The sequence below is a fragment of the Sciurus vulgaris genome (assembly GCF_902686455.1).
Source record: "Sciurus vulgaris genome assembly, chromosome: 2".
In the NCBI taxonomy this organism is placed as follows: domain Eukaryota; kingdom Metazoa; phylum Chordata; class Mammalia; order Rodentia; family Sciuridae; genus Sciurus; species Sciurus vulgaris.
In genome coordinates, this window is record NC_136462.1 from 65,352,618 (window position 1) to 65,371,689 (window position 19,072).

The 19,072-nt window shown below is 37.3% G+C and overlaps 1 protein-coding gene across 7 annotated transcripts in view; it reads left to right on the plus strand.

Annotated features, from left to right (window-relative positions):
- SLC25A21 (solute carrier family 25 member 21) overlaps positions 1-18,140 on the plus strand; it is a 481,388-nt gene extending 463,248 nt beyond the window's left edge. Inside the window, exons 8-10 of one of the 7 annotated variants that reach the window (XM_079120315.1) lie at positions 13,213-13,394; positions 14,249-14,301; positions 17,278-18,140. In XM_079120315.1, the coding sequence (XP_078976441.1) occupies positions 13,213-13,394; positions 14,249-14,301; positions 17,278-17,339 (297 nt within the window). In that variant the 3' untranslated portion in view covers positions 17,340-18,140. The remainder of the gene's footprint in view (positions 1-13,212; positions 13,395-14,248; positions 14,302-17,277) is intronic. The other 6 variants (XM_079120312.1, XM_079120310.1, XM_079120313.1 and 3 more) reach the window with 6 other exon arrangements.
- Positions 18,141-19,072: the final 932 nt, after the last annotated feature.

The following is a 19,072-nucleotide window of genomic DNA, read 5'->3' on the forward strand; positions in this document are numbered from 1 at the left end:
TTCCAAGGTAATAGTCATAGAAGATTGCCTCTCAGAAATGCAAATGTTTTTTCTTTTGGTTTTTAATATTTTCTTTCTTTGTTTTGTAAATTCTGTAGCAAGTCTGAGGGTGGTGCCAGACACACTTCAGTTTATCAGAAGAAACATGGAAATGTGTGTTAGTTTCATGATTGAGAGCTATATCCTTCCCTAAATTGTACTGAACTGAGTGAAAAATTCACCTTTGGGTTTAAGTGGAAAACTTAGACAGAGCCGTTTGTATTTTGAAAATAAGAATCTCAGTAGAATTTGATTAGAGTAGGATTTAATTATGATCAATTTATTTTTTGGATTCTCCCTAAATCATTAGTCTTACCAATCATCTGGTAATGGGAAGGACAGGAGCATTAAAGTTTCATTAAGAACAATTCTCCTTTCTAATAACCACTGTGGGTTGGGGGGACAACAAGTATATATTTTCTATAAAATTCCAGGACATGTGACAAGATTCTGTGGTAAAGAGTATCTTTCATTGGCAGTTTGCACAAACTCCCTGGGGCATTTGTGCTGGGGGAAGGGGAGGCGAAGGTGGGGGGCAGGAGGAGTTCAGACATTTTCTTAAATAAACCAGTCAGAATTTTCCAGTCAGGCACCACTCAAGTGATTGGAAATGAAGTACAAGTAGCATTAGATGCTCAGTGGATCCGTCCTGTTCATGCATGGCACCATCTTACCAAGCATGAGCACTGCTCCTGCCTTTACAGTCTAGTGGAGGAAATAGACAATAAACCAATCATTACACAGGGGGCTGAAGCATCCAATTGTGTTAAATGCCATAAAGACAACTATCAAGCTGTGAGAATTGATAACTAAGAATCCTAATCTAGTTCCACAGTGGGGCAGGATGAGGATGTAGGAAAGGCCTTCTTTCAGAAACAATGTGTTGACTGGGACTGAAGCCTAGGGTCAGGCAGGTCAAGGGGGAAAGGATGAGTATACTAGACAGAACAGGTTGTGTTCTGCCCTGAAGCAGAAGACTAAAGGACCTGGGAAAAGATAATGAGGGTAACTGGTATATGAAGAACCAGCAGGGAAGGAGGAAGTAGAGCCACAGAGATAAACTGGGTCAGAATATTTTAGACATATAATTTTAAGGCTGTTTACTCCCCTTAAATGATTTATCTGAGAGGGTATGTTGAACAAACATGTTATGTAAGTGGAACTAAATGGGCATGGAAAAGCTTCCTGTATGGAAGTAGAGAGGTAGAATCTCATGAAATATATTTGAAGACTTCTCCATGCTCATCTACCTACTTCCATATCAAAGTATCTCAACTTGACTTTGCTTTGATTTCTTAACATTTAGAGCGCTGTTTTGGGAACCTGGTTTGTTGGTTTTCTTTGGGGTCAGCGTTTTTATTGAGGTAACGAACAGATGAAGCATGCCAAAAAGGAAAATCCTACTGCGTTCCCAAGGAAATGTAGAAATACTTTCCTTCATTTAGTATGATAACACTCGAAGATTTGATTAGCTCTCAGAGGGCATTATCCAACCATGTGAATATATAGGTACATGTAATTGTATAGAATGTATTATACATGAAATATCTGTGAAACGAGTGATAACTGTTATGTTTAAATCATAAACCATTTTAACATTTTATATCTTTTATAATTTAAGTGGCTAAGACCTTGAAAATTATCGTACATTTCACAACACTTGAAGGAACGAATAGCTTAGGGGGAAATAAGGAATTTTCATGGCTATTTTCTGAATGGCTACATTTAGATGCAGAACTTTTAAAAAACCTTTGATTTCTTTCCAAAGCCCAGAGCCCTGCAAGGATAGGATCTTGGGAATACTGCACTTCCTTAAAGAATGCTTATCAATTAAACCATCTCATTTTAGTTTAGTGACCTTTTGTGGAGTGAGGGAGCTAGCATTTCCCCAAATTATCTCACATGAAGAGAAAATAAACACTATAATAGATTCTTTTGATAGCTATAAAGTGGAACAACTGTATTTTTTAATTAAGCTTCAATAGCAGATATTTTCACTGAGGACAAAACAGCATGGCACCATGACATCAGGGGAAAAAATGCTTTTGTCAAAGTTTATGAACAAAACAACAAAAGAGAGCCAAGATTAGAGAATGAAAAGTGTATGCCAAGAGCTGACTACTCCTAGCTGACTTGAGTCCATTAAAACTAACAATATTTAAAATGCAAATTCCCTCTAGAAAGGAAAAAAGAAGGAGCAGCAGCAGTTCTCTCTCACTTAAGCTGCCTCCTCATTCAGTTACCAGGAGACAACTATGATTTCAATATACCACATCATTTTCATGACCACCATGACCAGCTGTGGGGAAAGCAATGTTAAGCTGCTATTATTTGCCTTGTGGTAGCTTCCAGGTGCTTAACCAGTGTGTGTATATACCTCCTTTGTAATTTGCCTCTGAAACCTTCATTCTTTGTTTATTATGTTTCTATAAAGGAAAACTAAAGCTTTATTAAACACCTGTGTTGTGTCAGGTCCGGTATATACACAAAGATGAATGTGACATGGCACATTCCTTTATGAATTTTCACAAATAGTCAGGTGCCCATCTCCACTATTTCCAGTCATATTTGAACCCAGAGTCTATGCTCTGATTCCAGAGTCTATGCTATTAATCATTATATTATGCCTCTTCAAATATGTGAATACATGAACCTTTGAGTCTTCTGTTCTACAGAATGTATGCACAGTTCCTCATCCATTCTTCAAGTGGTATGTCCTCTAGGTGGTCTGTCTCTTCCCACTAATATGTGCATCAGATTTGTCAAGGTCAGTGTCAGAGCTAAACACAGTACTACATTTTTGAGTTGACAAACTCAGAGTAAACCAAGGTCAACCTTCCTGTGATCTGAACATACATCTTTCTTAATGCTGCCAAAGACTGCAAAGATGGACTGTTAGAAGATTTGTTGGGGAAGGGGATGGAGAGAAGGGAGGGAGAATATATGTTGCTTTATGTCAAGATGTTGGCATGTATAAATCTTTATGATCAATTAAAAGCCTCAGATTATGTGAAATTCAGTCAAGTCTCCCTCATCTTAAACATATGCAATTGCCTAAACTAAGAATTTTCCAGAACTAAAGCTTGTGGCAACAAATTTAATGTCATCCCATTTCCACTCCCAACCTGTGTCATAAGCAGATCCAGTGAGCAGGCCTCCCTCATCTTCACCCAGGCGCACACAGCCCATCTTCAGGCTGCTGTATAGACACTTCTTTCACAGAACCATTTTGCTAAGCTAGGTGACAATCCCTCCAATGATACTCTCATCCATCCTTCATTCAGTATATCATTCATTGAATGTATTACTACTCAAAATTATATGGGAGATTTTTTTCAAGTGGTTCTATGAAATTAAGGTGTTCCAGATGATTCAAAAGAAAATGAAATTTTTAAAATTTTATTACTGGAGTGTATTTTCTGCCATTTCTTCACATAGGGATACATTCCAGACCTCATGTTTGCACTGCCTTTTGCTTTTAGTCTTAGGGAAATGAAGGACTACATTGCAAACACCTCTTTAACTATGGATAGTTATATGCTGCAAAGGACATGGAATGAGTTAGTTTAAGATTGAATTCTGCAAAGAAATACTTTTATGATTGCCCCTAAATCATGTGACTCCTCATAGGACTATCTTATTTTATGTGCTACCAATAGGAATTAAAGAATGATAATTGCAGAGAACAAAGAAAATATGATTTGGAGCTAGGTGCAGGTGCATACGTATAATCCCTGCAACTCCACAGACTGGCAGGAGGATCACAAGTTCAAGCCTCGCCTCAGCAACTTGGCAAGACCCTGTCTCAGAATAAGACTCTGTCTCAAAATAAAAAATAAAAAAGGTCTGGGGATGCAGCTCAGTGGTAAAAATATCCCTGAATTGAATCCCCAGTACAAAAATATGATTTGGGCTGACATGAGATGGGAAGATTCTTAAAAAAAAAATTATGTGTGTGTGTGTGTGTGTGTGTGTGTGTGTGTGTGTGTGTGCATGTGTGTGGGTGTATAGTTCCCTTAAATGAGGGGCCTCATTGCTGTTCTACCTTGCCTTTTGCAGAGTAGTGGGGCTGCTGACCAGTCTCCCTCACCACCCCCATTCCTCACCAACTAACAAATCCTGCTTCCCCATCATCCTTAACCTCCTTCTTCTGGCATGTCTCTGTGTGGAATGCCTTCTTAAAGATGCCAGACCCTAATCACAAAGGCCTGTGAGATGGGCAATAGTTCTCTGTTTATCAATCTAGCAGCCAGCTGGCCATTCACTGAGCAGGGCATCAGAGCCCATGCCAGGAAAGGTAAAAAGGGAAGCATATGCCTCTTTTGATCAAAATATTTTGCATCTGTGCTTGTGCATATTAACTCCTCAGGTACCATTGTCTTAAATATCTGATACTGTCTTAGCTGTTGGCTATATAGTTTGGATTCAATTGTTAAATTAGTTACAAATATGTACTGTGTTGTTAAAACATTTTGAATCATATATCAAATTTCTGATGACTTTGTGCCTTTTTGAAAAATTAATGGTTCCTTTTAGTTATACATGACAGTAGAATCCATTTTGATATAATCATACAAGCTGGATATGTATTATTCTAGTTAGGATCCCATTCTTGTGGATGTATATGATAGTGAGTTCACTATGATTTTTTGTATATATCATATATACATATATTTATATATGTATATATACATATATACATATATTATATGGATGTATATGATGGTGGGGTTCACTATGATTTTTTGTATATATCATATACATATATTATATATATAAAAATATATACATATATGTATATATGTATATATACATATATGTATATTATATATTATATATGTATATTTATATATGTATATATACATATATATACATATATTTATATATATATATAAAATGTGAAAATTATGTCAGATTCATTCCAGATTCATTCCATTGTCTTTCCTTTTCCTAATCCCTTTCCCTTCCCTCCATTCCCCATTTGTCTAATCTACTGAACTTCTATTCGCCCACCTGCTTCCCCCGTATTGTGGGTTAGCTTGCCACAAATCAGATTAAAACATTTGAACTTTGGCTTTTGGGATTGGCTTATTTCACTTGGCATGATAGTTTCCAGACTCCATCTGTTTACCAGCAAATGTCATAAGTTATTGTTCTTGATGGCTAAGACATATTTTATTGTGTATATATACCACATTTTCTTTATCCATTTATCTGTTGAAGAGCACCTAGGTTGGTTCCATAGCTTAGCTATTGTGAATCGTGCTACTATAAACATTGATATGGCTGCATAACTATACTATACTGATTTTAAATTCTTTGGATATATACCAAGGAGTGGGATAACTGGGTCATTCCCTAGTTTTTTTAAGGAATCTCCATACTGCCTTTCAGTGTGCTTGTGCCAATTTGCAGTCCCACCAGGAATGTATGAGTGCACCTTTTTCCCCACATCTTCACCAACATTTATTGTTACTTGTATTCTTGATAATTGCAATTCTGACTGGAGTGAGATGGGATCAGAGTGGTTTTAATTTGTATTTCTCTAATTGCTACAAATATTGAACACTTTTTCATATATTTGTCAATCATTTGTATTTATTCTTCTGTGAAGTGTCTGTTCAGTTCCTTTGCCCATTTATTGATTGGTTTAGTTGGGGTTTGTTTTTTTGTTTTTTGTTTTGGTGTTGTTTTTTGAGTTCTTTATATATCCTGAAAATTAATGCTCTGAGATGCAGGTGGCAAAGATTTTCTCCCATTCTGTAATGATCGCCTCTTCAACAAATGGTGCTGGGAAAACTCGAAGTCCATATGTAGTAGAATGAAATTTAACCACTATCTCTCACTCTGCACAAAACTCAACTGAAAGTGGATCAAGGACCTAGGTATTAGACCAGAAAGGCTGCACCTACTAAAAGAAAATGTAGACCCAACACTCCAACATATTGGCTTAGGAACTGACTTCCTTAATAAGACTCCTAAAGTGCAAGAAGTAAAATCAATAATAAATCAATGGGATGGCATCAAACTATAAAAGCTTCTTCACAGCAAAGGAGACTTAGTGCCTTTTGTTGAATTTTTAGAGGTTGTAGAATGTCACAGCCTCTAGTGTTTTGGGATCACTCAATAGCACTTTTGTTAAGTCCTGGGGAGTTCATAAATAATCCCTTTTGTCAAGAAATTCATTGATATTTCTGAAGAGGGTCTGGTAAACATATATTCAGCTCAGCTCTCACACAAAGATTTCAGAAGAGTAATAGAAACAACCAGAGAATTCTAGTAAGAGAACCTGGTGTTAATTCGTCAATTCTCATACTTACTATTTATCCATGTGACTTTGACAAGTTATACCTTCTCTTGCTCAGATTCTCATTTGTGAAATAGAGTGTTAACTTCAGACTTAAAGTGTCTGCAAGGAATCAATCAAAATGTACCCAATGAATATTACATTTCATATTGTATCACAGAATAAGGTAAATATGTGTAACATTCATTAATATGTCAGTATCCTCAGCTCTGGTTTAATTATAAAGCAAATATTTCATGAGAAAAAGAATCTGAAAATATTTAGAGAAAAAGATGTGTAGAAGGAAAAATAATATATACTCATAAATAAATATTTTAAAGGAATTATGTTTTTTACATATGGGAACAGACTATTGCAATAATGGTTTTTAAATCCTGATGAATTATATTGAGAATGGTGGTCATTGCTTGCCCTTGCAATTAAGCAAAGAATTAGAGTAAAATGATTTATGTCAGTTGGGTACAGGGAAAGTTTCCTGATTGGTGACAGTTGGAAAAAATTATGGAAGTAAGTTGGATATTTTTAATAACAATAGATTTTTCATCAACATGAATATCCAGTTATGTAATTTAAATGTGATATATCCTGAATATTTGGGTTAGACTAGGTGACATTCTGAGTTCTCTCCTAGGCTTATGATACTAGAATCTTATTTTCTACCATTTAAGTCTTCTTTTGGTCTGAGTGGTGGTCTCCTGGGATGTTGAATTAGGATATGGTCCTGAGATGCAAGTGTATGGGTCTCTAATTCTACTGATGGGTATGTCAGTCTCAGTCTTCAGTACTTTGGCTTCTTCACTTCTAAATAATAAAAACTTGGGTCTCTCTATCTCTCTCTGTGCATACATGGTGGTATATTCACACATGCAAATAATATGTTTTGATCATAGCCCCCCCATTATCCTTGGTTCTTTTTTTGACTCATTAAAATTATATCATTTGGTAAATTAGGAAATTTCCATAAGACTCAAGTACCTCATCCACTCAGGAATGTTATGAATTAAATATTAAATATGAATGTTATGAATGTTATGAATGCTTAAATATGAAGAAAACACACTCAGGAACTGGCACATAGTGAGTATCTTATCATCATCTTCTTACTGCAGTTTTTAAAAGAAACTAATGGGTCAAAGAAAAATGACCATGTAATTCTCAAGACAGAGAGCTAACCATTCAGCCTAATGAGTCAACTTGGTGACTTGAAGTAATATGACGTCTTCTGTTCACTTCCTGAATTACCAATGAGTCACAAAGCTTTTAAGAGGCAGAAAGGAAGAACTGTCTCACAGGACTTTGATAGTGAGATCCCAGAAGTAACTTCCCTCTCCTTACTGTGTGTTTTTCCATGAAGTTTGTTCAAAACCCACTTTGGTACAGATCATTTTGTACTGGGATGATTGATTATATACCTGCCCCAAACACCCTCTCTGAATCATTTACCTTCATACCCAATTCTAGCATTCAGTTTAGGGCCAAGCACCAGTAAAAACCTTGTTGGTTGGGTAAATAACAAATGAATGATGATTGAGAAGTAATATGACATAATGACTCAAAGTATGGACTTGGAAGTCAGAAGATCCTGGGCTCAAATCGAGGCTCCACCTCTTTCCGGCAGTGTGATCTTGTAGAGCTGACATGTCCTTATCTGTAAAATAGTTTAGGTACCTAACTCATAGGGTTTGTTATATAATATCTATGTTTTGTATACATTTTGCCTGTAACATTGTTCTTGGCAATAAGTAACATTAATAATCATTTCTCATTATGAGTTATGAAAATAATACAGTTATCTTAGCATATATATTTATTTTATTATTGCTATTTATTTTACTCTTAATTTTATTTTATTTATTGTTATCATTATTAGCAGAAGTGCTGGAGTGATTTGCTGATAGCCAATACAGAATGATTAGTTCAAACTCTGTAATAGATACTAACCAGGCAACCCCATATGAATGCATTTTTATTTAGATTGACCTGGAAATAAGAGAGGCTTTTAGTTTTCTTTCCTAAGAAACAAAGCTCTGCCTCCACTAATGAAAGCTTTAAGATACTTCACAGCATATTCACAGCCTCTTAAATCCAAAGAGGATGAATTATAACTTCAGTTAAACAGTGGTTCCCAGACTTTGGCAATCATCAGAATAACTTGAAGAATTTGCTTAGATAGATTCCTGATTTCCATCTCCAGATTCATCAGGTCTGGGTTGGAACACCAATTTTTATTTCTAATAAGGACCCACATGGTGGTAATGGTAGTGGCCTGGACCCATGCTTTGAGAGCCACTGAGTGAGTAGACATGGTTGGGGTATGTGTACTGGAACTCTGGAGTAGGAACATGTGTGGAAATCTGTTTATTATGGTGAATTTCACTACCTGTATGTGAAAATTGGGTTTCCTGTTTTCAGTCCAATTTTAACCCTGCACTGTCCTTTTCCTACTTTATCAATAGTAGAGAAAATGCTCTCGTGAATTTTTTTCTAACTTTTACAAGTCTGATAAAATCTGTAGATACTCTTCCCAGAAAAGCTCATATACACATACACAGAATCACTACTTAAATTTTTGAGAAGTTCTTGGACATCCCCTGCACCAACCCACCCATGAACTCACATCAGGCAACAAACTGCCTTGAGGCAAAGTCTTGGGTTTGCTTGAATGTGACAGACATTCTCTTCTTATACTTAACTTCAACAAATTTGTTTATAAAATAGGAATAATAGTAATTGTTATTACCTCAAAGGTTGTAAAGATTTGCTGGTCTAAGGCATATATAATTGTCCTTAGCAGGATCTGGCAAAGAAAACATACTTAAACATTTAATGTTCTTAAAATTGCTACCTCTTCTGTTAGCACAAGAAGGAATGTAGCTAACCTAAGTGAGGTGATAGTTGGGAAGGAAAAGGTCAAGTGGGAAGGCTAGGAGCGTAGGGTCCTAGACTCAGCAGTGTCATCACTAGAAGGTCTGTCACAGGCCTGTGAATGACGCAGATCTAAATCTCTGCCTGATTAGACAGCAGTTATCAAGGACAGACAGGAGAGAGGCTGTCAAGGGAGGCCTAAAACTAGCTACAGGGTCCTTCCCAGAAGGGTACAGTGTGCAGGAGGTCCGCTCTGTGGTGACATTCTGGCCACAGTCACTGGTGGATCTTCTTTCTTTCCATGTGGACTCCTCAAATTTTGCTTCCTGCCCTCAATCTTCTCCAAGATGATGCTTCTCCTCCAGGACTTCCCTCTTCATGATCAAGATCTTAATTTGAAACTAAAAATCTAAATACTACCTTTATCTCTCTGTAGGCCAGCTACAATAGTGCTCATTCTTTTAGAAGTGGGTCCTCTGCCTACTAAGCAAAGGGTAATATTTCTAAGTTTCACTCTATGCCAATTGTATGTTTTTACTAAAATCTGTTCTGAGCCTGACATCCCATGCTATTCTCTGAGAGTCAGTGGGCTTTGGATCCTGGCTCTGTGACCTGAGAATCTCAATTTATCCACTCTGAACTATTCCACTTTCCAAATGCCAATGCCTCGTCCTACTTCCATATTGATGCTTCCTGATGGAAAGATAGAAATGAAGAATTCTAATATTCTATTTCCTGGCTAGAGGATGCAGTGCCTTGAGAAAAAATGATCAATGATTAATGTTTGTACAACAGTAAAATAAGTAGGTTCATTGATAGTCATTTGGCAATTATTGCTTTAGCACCTACAATGTGTGCCACAAAATAGGCGATGCAAAGAATTATAACACAAGCTCCTGTTCTGTATGGGCTCATAGTCTAGCTAAGGAGAGAGATACATGCAAAATAAACAAAACACAAAATGGGCCATACCAAAGGTGATGGTTGTAATTAATACAGCATCTCAGGCCAGGGGAAAGGAAAAAGCAACTCCAACATGGGTATCCATAAGTTTTGTGGGCAAGGGAGATTTAAGCTGGATCTTAAAGGATAAATGAGATTGCCCTGGGTGAATATGATGAAGAAAGACATTCTCGGCTGTGGGAGTAATTTGAAAAAAGGCCAAAAGTTAGAAATGGGAGAATGTGCTTGGTATATTTGGGTCGGGATTAATTAACCAGTATAACTATAGTATGGATTGGGTGTAGGAGTGTAGCACTTGAGACTAGCAAGACAAGTTGAAAGTGTGTCATGTGAAGAAAACTGAAGGAGTGCTTTGTCATTATTTTCCATTCATCAAGGAAATACTGAAGATCTTTGAGTAGGAAGATAACAGAAGCAAATATTTTAACAAAAAGAAAACCCTGGTGTTCCTGTGAAAAATATACCATAGAGGGCAGGAGGGAAGCAAGACCTAGTGAAGCCAGAGAGGTGAGGTGACTGGGAGGGAACAGAAAAGGAGGCATCTGACAGACTGAATTTCCTTGAGGATGGTTGGTGACCCCATAATGAAGATAGCAGAGCTGAGTGGGCCTTCCTAGGCTCACCCTGTCCCAGCTGGAATGATGTCGTAAAGCAAACTGTGAGGTCAGAGGAAGAGAATGACCAGGGATTCAGAAGCCAGGTGGTGAAGAATACTCTCAGCCATTCCAAGAGAACTTGTTCCCCCTGGAATGACCACAAAGGAGAAAGCAACCATGCACTTTGTCTGCATGGAACACCAAAATCAGTGGCTCCCAGAAATGGAGTCTGGCAACTTTTAAAACCACTTTCAGATGCTTTTCCAAGAGACTCTGATCTGAGAAGCTATGCTGGGTCAAAGTAAGACCCAGGCATCTGTATATGTGAAGCTGCCAGGTAATTCTGATGTGTAGCTGCATTTGGAAACTACTGTGGGACATCACCATTATAGTGAGGAATGTACAGAAAATGCAGGTTTGACACTTACTTTGGCCAGTGAACACTGCTGGCTTGGAGACCTTAGATTTTGATCTTCAATAGTGCCTCAAGCAGTGACCTTCACTGGGTGACTTAATTTACCCTCCATTCCCATTCCTGGTCCTTGGCAAATACGTCAGGAGATGGGATAGGCTGAATGCTTGACGAAGTCCTCTGAACTTCCCAGAGGGACAATGTTCATATGATCATCATTTTCAATCTTATGCATAATAGAAAGAACTTTGCTGTCTCACAGGGACATCATAAGTGCATCTTTTTATGGGATACTCTCCACCTAGAAAACAGGCTACATCATAAAACTATTTTCTGCTAGGCTTGCACAACGTTCATAGCACATTTTCCCTCTTATCACTCTTATTTCTCAGAAACATTACACAGTACCCAGGTGAGGTAGGTGTTAAAAACTTCCCTTTATACATAGGCTCTGCGGGATTCAGTGACTCATCCAAAGTGAGACAATTTGAGCTGGTGCTGAATTTGCCGTCCTCCAGAGCTCCGGTTCTGCTTCTGTGCCATAATAGAGAAGGGCAACATAAAGGCATTTTTCTCTCCTTGTAAAAGAGAAAAAATGGGGGGAGGGAGAATTATTTAAACACACCTCACTCTTACTGCAATCACTGCATTGTTTTTCCTGTAGAAACACCCTGTTGGTTTTTAAATCCCTTTAAACCTCCCGGCACCTGTATGGCCCAGATCCAAGAATTATTACTGAATCCCTTGCTTTTTATATTCAGCCTCATAGGAGTTTCTGTGATGGTAACTGGCTGCTGGTTCAGTTGAGAATTTCAGAGCCTCCAGGAGTTTTCTTCTTCCATTGAAGCTAGAAGCCTACAGTGCTCAGACCTGAATTGATTTCCCTCTTCCCTCTCTCTTTCTTTCTTTCACAGGGTATCCTTCCCTTGCTTAGTTCTGCTATATAAAATAGTGTCATGGCACAACCTGTATTGTTCCTCTGTGATCATGCCTCTGAAATATTCACCAAAAGAGAGCATGGGGGAAGGATAAGGTGGGAGTCAGAGTCAGCAGCTGATGATATGTGACATGATTTCTCTTCACAGCAAGAACTGAGGTTGCAAATATAATGAGAACTTCCCAACAAATTCATTATAACAAAGCACAATGTGAGCTCACTGGGCACAAAAATAGGCAGAAGGAAAGTGACTCCCACATAAGACCTAATTAAATACTTTGATGTCAGAGAGCAGAACAGGGAGGGGTGGAAAATCAAATCATACCAAAGCAAAGAAACTAAATTCAAATGGAAAAAGGAAATATTTCTCCCTCTCCTTCCCCGCCCTCCCAACTCTCCTTTTCTTCTTTTGCCATGAAGAAGAATAAGATTCAGGAACAATGGGTTATAAATTCTTCAGCCAATTAGTCCAGGGACTTACTACTGTTTATAATGCACAGAATGTCACAGGCTGTTTTGCAGCCGCCCCAAGTTGGTTTGTTAATAACAGGAAGCTAGCACTTCTCAGTACAGTGGATCAGCTACACGTGAAAATAAATGCAAAAAACCTGGAGGGGAATAGCAGCAGACTGAGAGTAGCCTTGATTTAATTTAACATTTGGGGGTCCACACACAAATGAGCATTTTAGTAGGCTTCATGGTGGAAGTTGCTGTCATTTGTAAAATATTCTGGCCAATTAGCTAATAGTGTGCTTGGATTTCTCCTGTTTTGATACAGTAATACTAAGTCATTGTGAAGCCCAATTATACAAATCATCCCCATATGCCATACCAGTCTTTCTTTATGAACTGTGTTTATAAATCCTGTGTGAGGAAATGTGTACTTCAGCAATTTAGACCATGTGTAAAAACATAGCCAATGGGATTGTCAAGAAAACAAGTTCCAGCCTAGGAAATCCTAATGCGTTCCGCTGGAGTAACAGGAGGGTGCCGGGGAGTGCAGTGCTCTGCTTAAATACATATTGCATTATAGTGTTTAACTGATGTAGGGGCTTCCACTTCCCTTTGTTATTTTATTCTTCTTTTCTTTTAGGATCCAAACTTGGAGTTTTTGAGAAAATTTGGGATTGGTCTTCTCTCGGGGACAATAGCCTCAGTCATTAACATCCCTTTTGATGTTGCCAAAAGTAGGATTCAAGGGCCTCAGCCAGTTCCTGGAGAGATCAAGTACAGAACCTGTTTTAAAACAATGGCAACAGTCTATCGGGAAGAAGGGTAACACATTCTTACTTTAATAAATGTGCAAGGCCCAAGTATTGTTAAAACCATATTATAATTCTATTTTGGTGGGAATCAGTAAGCCTCCTGAATTGGATGTGTGTTGAAGGAGCTCTGTGGAATATATGACAAACTTCACAAAGCCACACAATAACAAGATGCTGGCAAAATGTTCTTACACCATCCATATCAGACCATGAGATGAACTTCTTACTTGTCGGTTTGCATAATGTGCTATTGCATGTTACATGTCTTATGAATATGGGCAGAATAATAATTGTCTTCTGACTAAATCTAATAAAAATGTCACTTAATTATATTCTCCTTGGAGAATTAAATATGAGAATTCTGTAAAATTAGATTTTTTTTGTATTTAAAATATGCCTTTTTTCTGATTTTTAAAAAATTTTACTGTCTCTTCATCCCTCCTCACCAATTACTGATTTTCAAGTAAACAAGTGATACTTTATTATTTTGCTCTAAACTGCATCATATTTCCTAATGTGAAGACTGAGTTTGTGGTCTTTTAATTCGATTACCAAAGTCATCTCAGCCATATACACAGCTGCCTTGAAAGCAAGACCTGTCTTGAAAGCAAAAACCATTTTGCTGATGAAAGTCATGTTTCTGATTGGACAAAACCAGTATAGCCTGGGTAAAAAAGAATTGATTAACTCTTTCCCCTCATCCAAATTGCAGCAGGGGAATGCTAAGCCAGATACTGTCAGATTTGGGGTGGTTTAATTTCAAACAGTTTCTTTTTAAATGCTGGGCCAACATCTCAATAAAGCTCAGGTCCAACTCCACTTATTTTTGGAATAGGAATTTTGCTTTTTCCCTTCTGGTTATAGGATTTTGGCTTTGTACAAAGGACTGCTTCCCAAAATTATGAGACTTGGACCAGGTAATGATGCTTTTATTATTTATATTCTCCCTTCTTTATTGTTCTAGTGTCTCTTCTTTTGTTACTTGTGTCTATCAGCAACACAGTAAAAGTTTACCACACTGTGAAAGGGGAAACCTTGAGGATATAAAGTTGTCTATGAGTAGTCAAGATACTGATGTCATCCATCAGAAATGTTCTACCTTTGTTTAGAAAGTATTGTTTATGGGCCTGCTGGAAGCTGATGGGAGCCAAAGCCCAACTTAAGTCAATAGGAAAGGATCCATAGCCACTTGGATTCAAGTGAGCACCAAAATGCATCTTGGCTTCTGGCTAAAGTGGTCATTGAGTGACCAGCCAGATAAAGCTCTTCCTGTGCTCCCAGTTCATTCTTTCTCCTGCCTCCACTTTATTTCAAAAGGAGAAAAGGAGGACTCACCTCCAAGAACAGCAAGAGTCACTTCTATTCACGGTCACCTCTGGGGAGTGGTGGTGACATTCATGCTGGGCGCTCACTTTTCCTGGCCTCTGTCAGCTTGACAGTGACAACTGCTGGCTCAGGGCCTTACCTGAGTATGCCAGCCCACAAAGAGCTGACTGCCATCCCCATAGGAAAAGTCAGCAGTCTCTATGTAGATAGATTTAAAAAATCACTGTGGCAGACTCAACTGCCTGGGCAAATGGTCTTGGATTCTAAGCAACCTTGTGAATAAGTACAGAAGTATGCTCTAGACCAAAAGTATGCTTTTATTTATTTATTTTTTAAATTCTAACCAGGCCATGTGCCCCTACTTAGACTTCCTGATAATCTTCTCTAGAACTTGCTTTTCTCTCCTCTCTCCTTTTGTCATTACTCCCTTTTAATACTACCATCTTCCTCCCATGCTGCACTCACACATATGCACATTTACCTTTAGGTCTTAACCCAATAAACTAGCAATTCTCCCAACCTAAGATAAAGAATAGCCATCTGTAAATTAAAGGAAACACTTTTATGTATTCTATCTATCCCAACTTTTGTAGATATTAAGCATGTTTTGCATTTGAGATTGAGACCTGCCTTATATTAATCATTGGCCTATGTGTGAAAAGTAACCCACTAAGGAAAAATGTTGGGAATTTTGTGCATCTCTGCAAAGTAGTATATGTAGTGTTTTTCCTTTACCACACAGTAAAAACCTGTTAGTAGACTTGATATTAGAGAAAAATCACAGGACCAGCCCTGAACCAGCTTTCTCAGAAAGGGATGGGCCTAAAAAGGGTAATGACCAGGGAGAGTTTAGCCAAAATGGTAATTGACTGGAACCTTAATACAAAACTCTCAAATAATCTGCTCCCAAGTTTTGTTAGAGGCTTGCAAATATTTGGTTGGGTTTTAAATGCTTTTGCATGAGGGATCCCGAGTTGTTCATGTTAAACCCCATGAAAAGGGTTGTCATTAACTTACTGTCCAATTTAAACAAAATTGTAAGTAATTTCAAGGACCTGGCCTCCACTTCATTTCAAATGTGCGAGTTCCTTCTTCAAAGGGAAGAAGGTAGAAAGAAAAGTAAGACTTTCAAGTTAAGGCCAACCAAGATTAAAAAAAAAAAAAAATAGGAGATAGCAGAAAAGAAAGATGAACTTGGAATTTTCAGTCTTCAGTCAGCAGAAGCATCCCATCTTGTTTCTATAGCCTTAAAAGCTCTATGTGCCTAATAATCAGGTATCTCCCACAAGAATCTTTAAGTCTGTCATTTAAATTCCAGATCTCCTCACTAGGCTAAAAACTAATCCAATTCTGCATGTTCTTACCTTACATTGTGAACATTTGATAAGAGTAAACACAGTAATCACACACATTAACAGCTCTCTGTGGTTCATCTTCTTTCTTTTGCTGAGTTCCAAGAGGGTGACAACAGCTACAAGGGGTCTAAAAGAGTGACTCTGTGGGTTAAAAATTAAAATTACAGGCACATAATTATCTTTGGTATATGGTTACACAAATATGTGCTGCATATAGATTAAAAAAAGAAGCATATGGAAGTGTACACAAATAACTAAGATCCAAATCAAGTTTCATTTCTTTCTGTTAGGATTCGGTCTTCTCTTGAGGAAGCTGAGTCTTCTCTAAGTTGTGCTCAGGATATTTGTCCCTTTTTTGACCTTGTAATATTTTTCACACTATTAGACATGAAAGGATTATCCTAAAGTAGAGGATACATACTCTTTCTGCATCAGATAGGATATAAAATGATTCACATGCAATTGCTTCTCCCAGGGTCCAGGTGTTGAACTTGCTTTCCTGAATCGTATTCTTGTTGATTTGTTACATAGAAAACTTTTCTTTTCATACAACTCCTTTCTTTCAAGACAAATGGTGGTCTCATACCACCCAACTCCACTACCAAATCTTCAAGTTCAAATCTATATACATCTTACGTAGTAAATGAAATGATGATTAGCTTCCAACCTCCTTTTTTTTTTTACAAGTTTTACAAATACAGATTTTAAAAACATTCAGAAGATACTTTTTCACATTACAATCCAGTTTGAAAGCCACACGAAATAAACAGACTCATCCATCAAACACCATCTTAGATATTTCCTAAGACAATGCCAATTATAGACTGAAAAAGATAAATTCCTTTGCCTACATATGCAAAAGCAGAAGATTTCTGTTCACAGGAAAGCTGCATGCTCTTACATGACTAAATATGTCTCTATTTATTTACTTTTAAAAATTAAAAGTGCCTGAAAAAGACTCTGATGAGAAATGATGAAAGTTGCAGAAACTCATGAGGAAAAAATGTATTTGGATACTCAAGATGGTCTTGATTTTACTCTGAGAATTTTCCACAATAGTTTTGTATCTATGTATTAGAGCTCCAGAACTGATGGTTCCAAACAGCCCTTGCCTGATGGGCTGCCTGGGACTTCATGAATTCAGAAACCCCAGGGGAACAGTGCTGTTTCACAGAATTTGTGATACACCAACACAGTTCTTTTCTTTTCTAGGTGGTGCAGTGATGCTGCTGGTTTATGAATACACCTATTCATGGCTGCAGGAGAACTGGTGACTGCCTCCCAAGCATTTGCCCCTTGAGATAATGGGTATTTGCTCTGCAACCCCATGAAGAGGAAAGACTATGGATCAGCTAAGCTAGGCATACAATTATGAAGGGGGAAACAGCTTATTCAAGAACAAAGCCTATTTTGATTCTTTAGAAATTATCTTTAGACAACTTGAAATGATAGTTTGGGCAATAGACATAAAGCTGTGAAGAAAATAGTATGAAACCATGAGATATATAAATTGAATATTAAAATAGCACAGGAAGCAGATATGTTTTATAACAGCCAAATGAGCTTTTTCACTTATGTTCCTCTTATACTACTTTGCAATGAAAATTCATTGTGGTATTGTTTTTTTCTAGGAGGCCTAGAAATGCTTCAGTCCTTGAAAATACATTTTTCTGTGACTATTCATTCTAAGAAAAACTGGGTGAAAAAAAAGTTAAACCAGAATTTAAAGTTTTTATAAGGAATTAACTTTTTCTACCAATAATATTTAAAAACAAGGGGGAGAATGTTTTCAAAGTGCACTAAAATGGCCTTTCAAAAATGTTTAATTTCATGAATGTTGTTAAAATGTAAATCTGTTCTCTAGTAATGATATACACCTCAGTTTGGTTTTCCTAAATCTGCTTTGTATTTTACAGATATGTTTAAGCAGATATTTTCAAATCATGCTCTCTGAAGTCTTTTACTACTAATAGAATACACGAAATTAAACTACTTTGAAGATAAGTTTTGTTGCTGAAATGTTTTATTGCTAATCACAAATTGGAAGCACTCCTTGGGCCCATTGGTGCTGTCTGTAATTGTATCCAAATACCTCATACAGAACTCCCACCTATGTTATTCTTAAGAATGTAGAGCAGGAGGCTGTGGCATACACCTGTAATCCCAGTGACTTGGAAGGTTGAGGCAGGAGGATCCCAAGTTTGTGGTTTGCCTCAGCAACTGAGGGAGACCCTGTCTCAAGATAAAAAACAAAAAGAATTGGGGATGTAGCTCAGTGGTCGAGCAACCCTGGGTTCAATACGAAGTACTGGGGAAAGGGAAAAAAAAAAAAAACAAAACATAGAGAATGGGTGTATGACTCAGTGATAGAGGACTTGCTTAGCATGTACCCATGTACCAGACCCTGGATTCTATCCTCAGCACAGGAAAAAAAAAAGTGTAGAGTAAAACCTCATTTCCAGGTTGTTAGTTTTAAGTGAGAGCTTCAGCTGTGACATCTACTGTCTACAATACTAAAATTTGTATGAAAAAAAAAATACTTCAAAATATAAGTACATTCTTAGCATTTCCAAGCATTCTTGTACAAACATGCACCATGCACTCTAAAAAATAGCTCTTTGGTCTTGATATAACCAAAGTTGATTTTGTATCTGCATCCTGAAATGATGCTACTTCAGTAGCAAGTCAACAAAAATATCTGAATGTTGTAGAAGAAACCTGTTCTGAACTACTACTATAGGATATTTCTACTATGGAACTCTCCTACCAAAGTGTTCTAAAAATAAAAAGTAAAGATAACATAATAATTATTAGTTTTTATTAATTTAGAGCATTTGAAGTATAAAAATAAAAGGCTTTTTAACATACTGTATATACATAAACAGCCTTCTGTTATACATCCTTTCCAACGTGTTTTTTTATTTATATTTCAGTCCAATATTCAATAAGTGTGTCATTAAAAACAGAAAACCAAGAGAAACAAGAATGTGCCTATGTTGTCCAACTG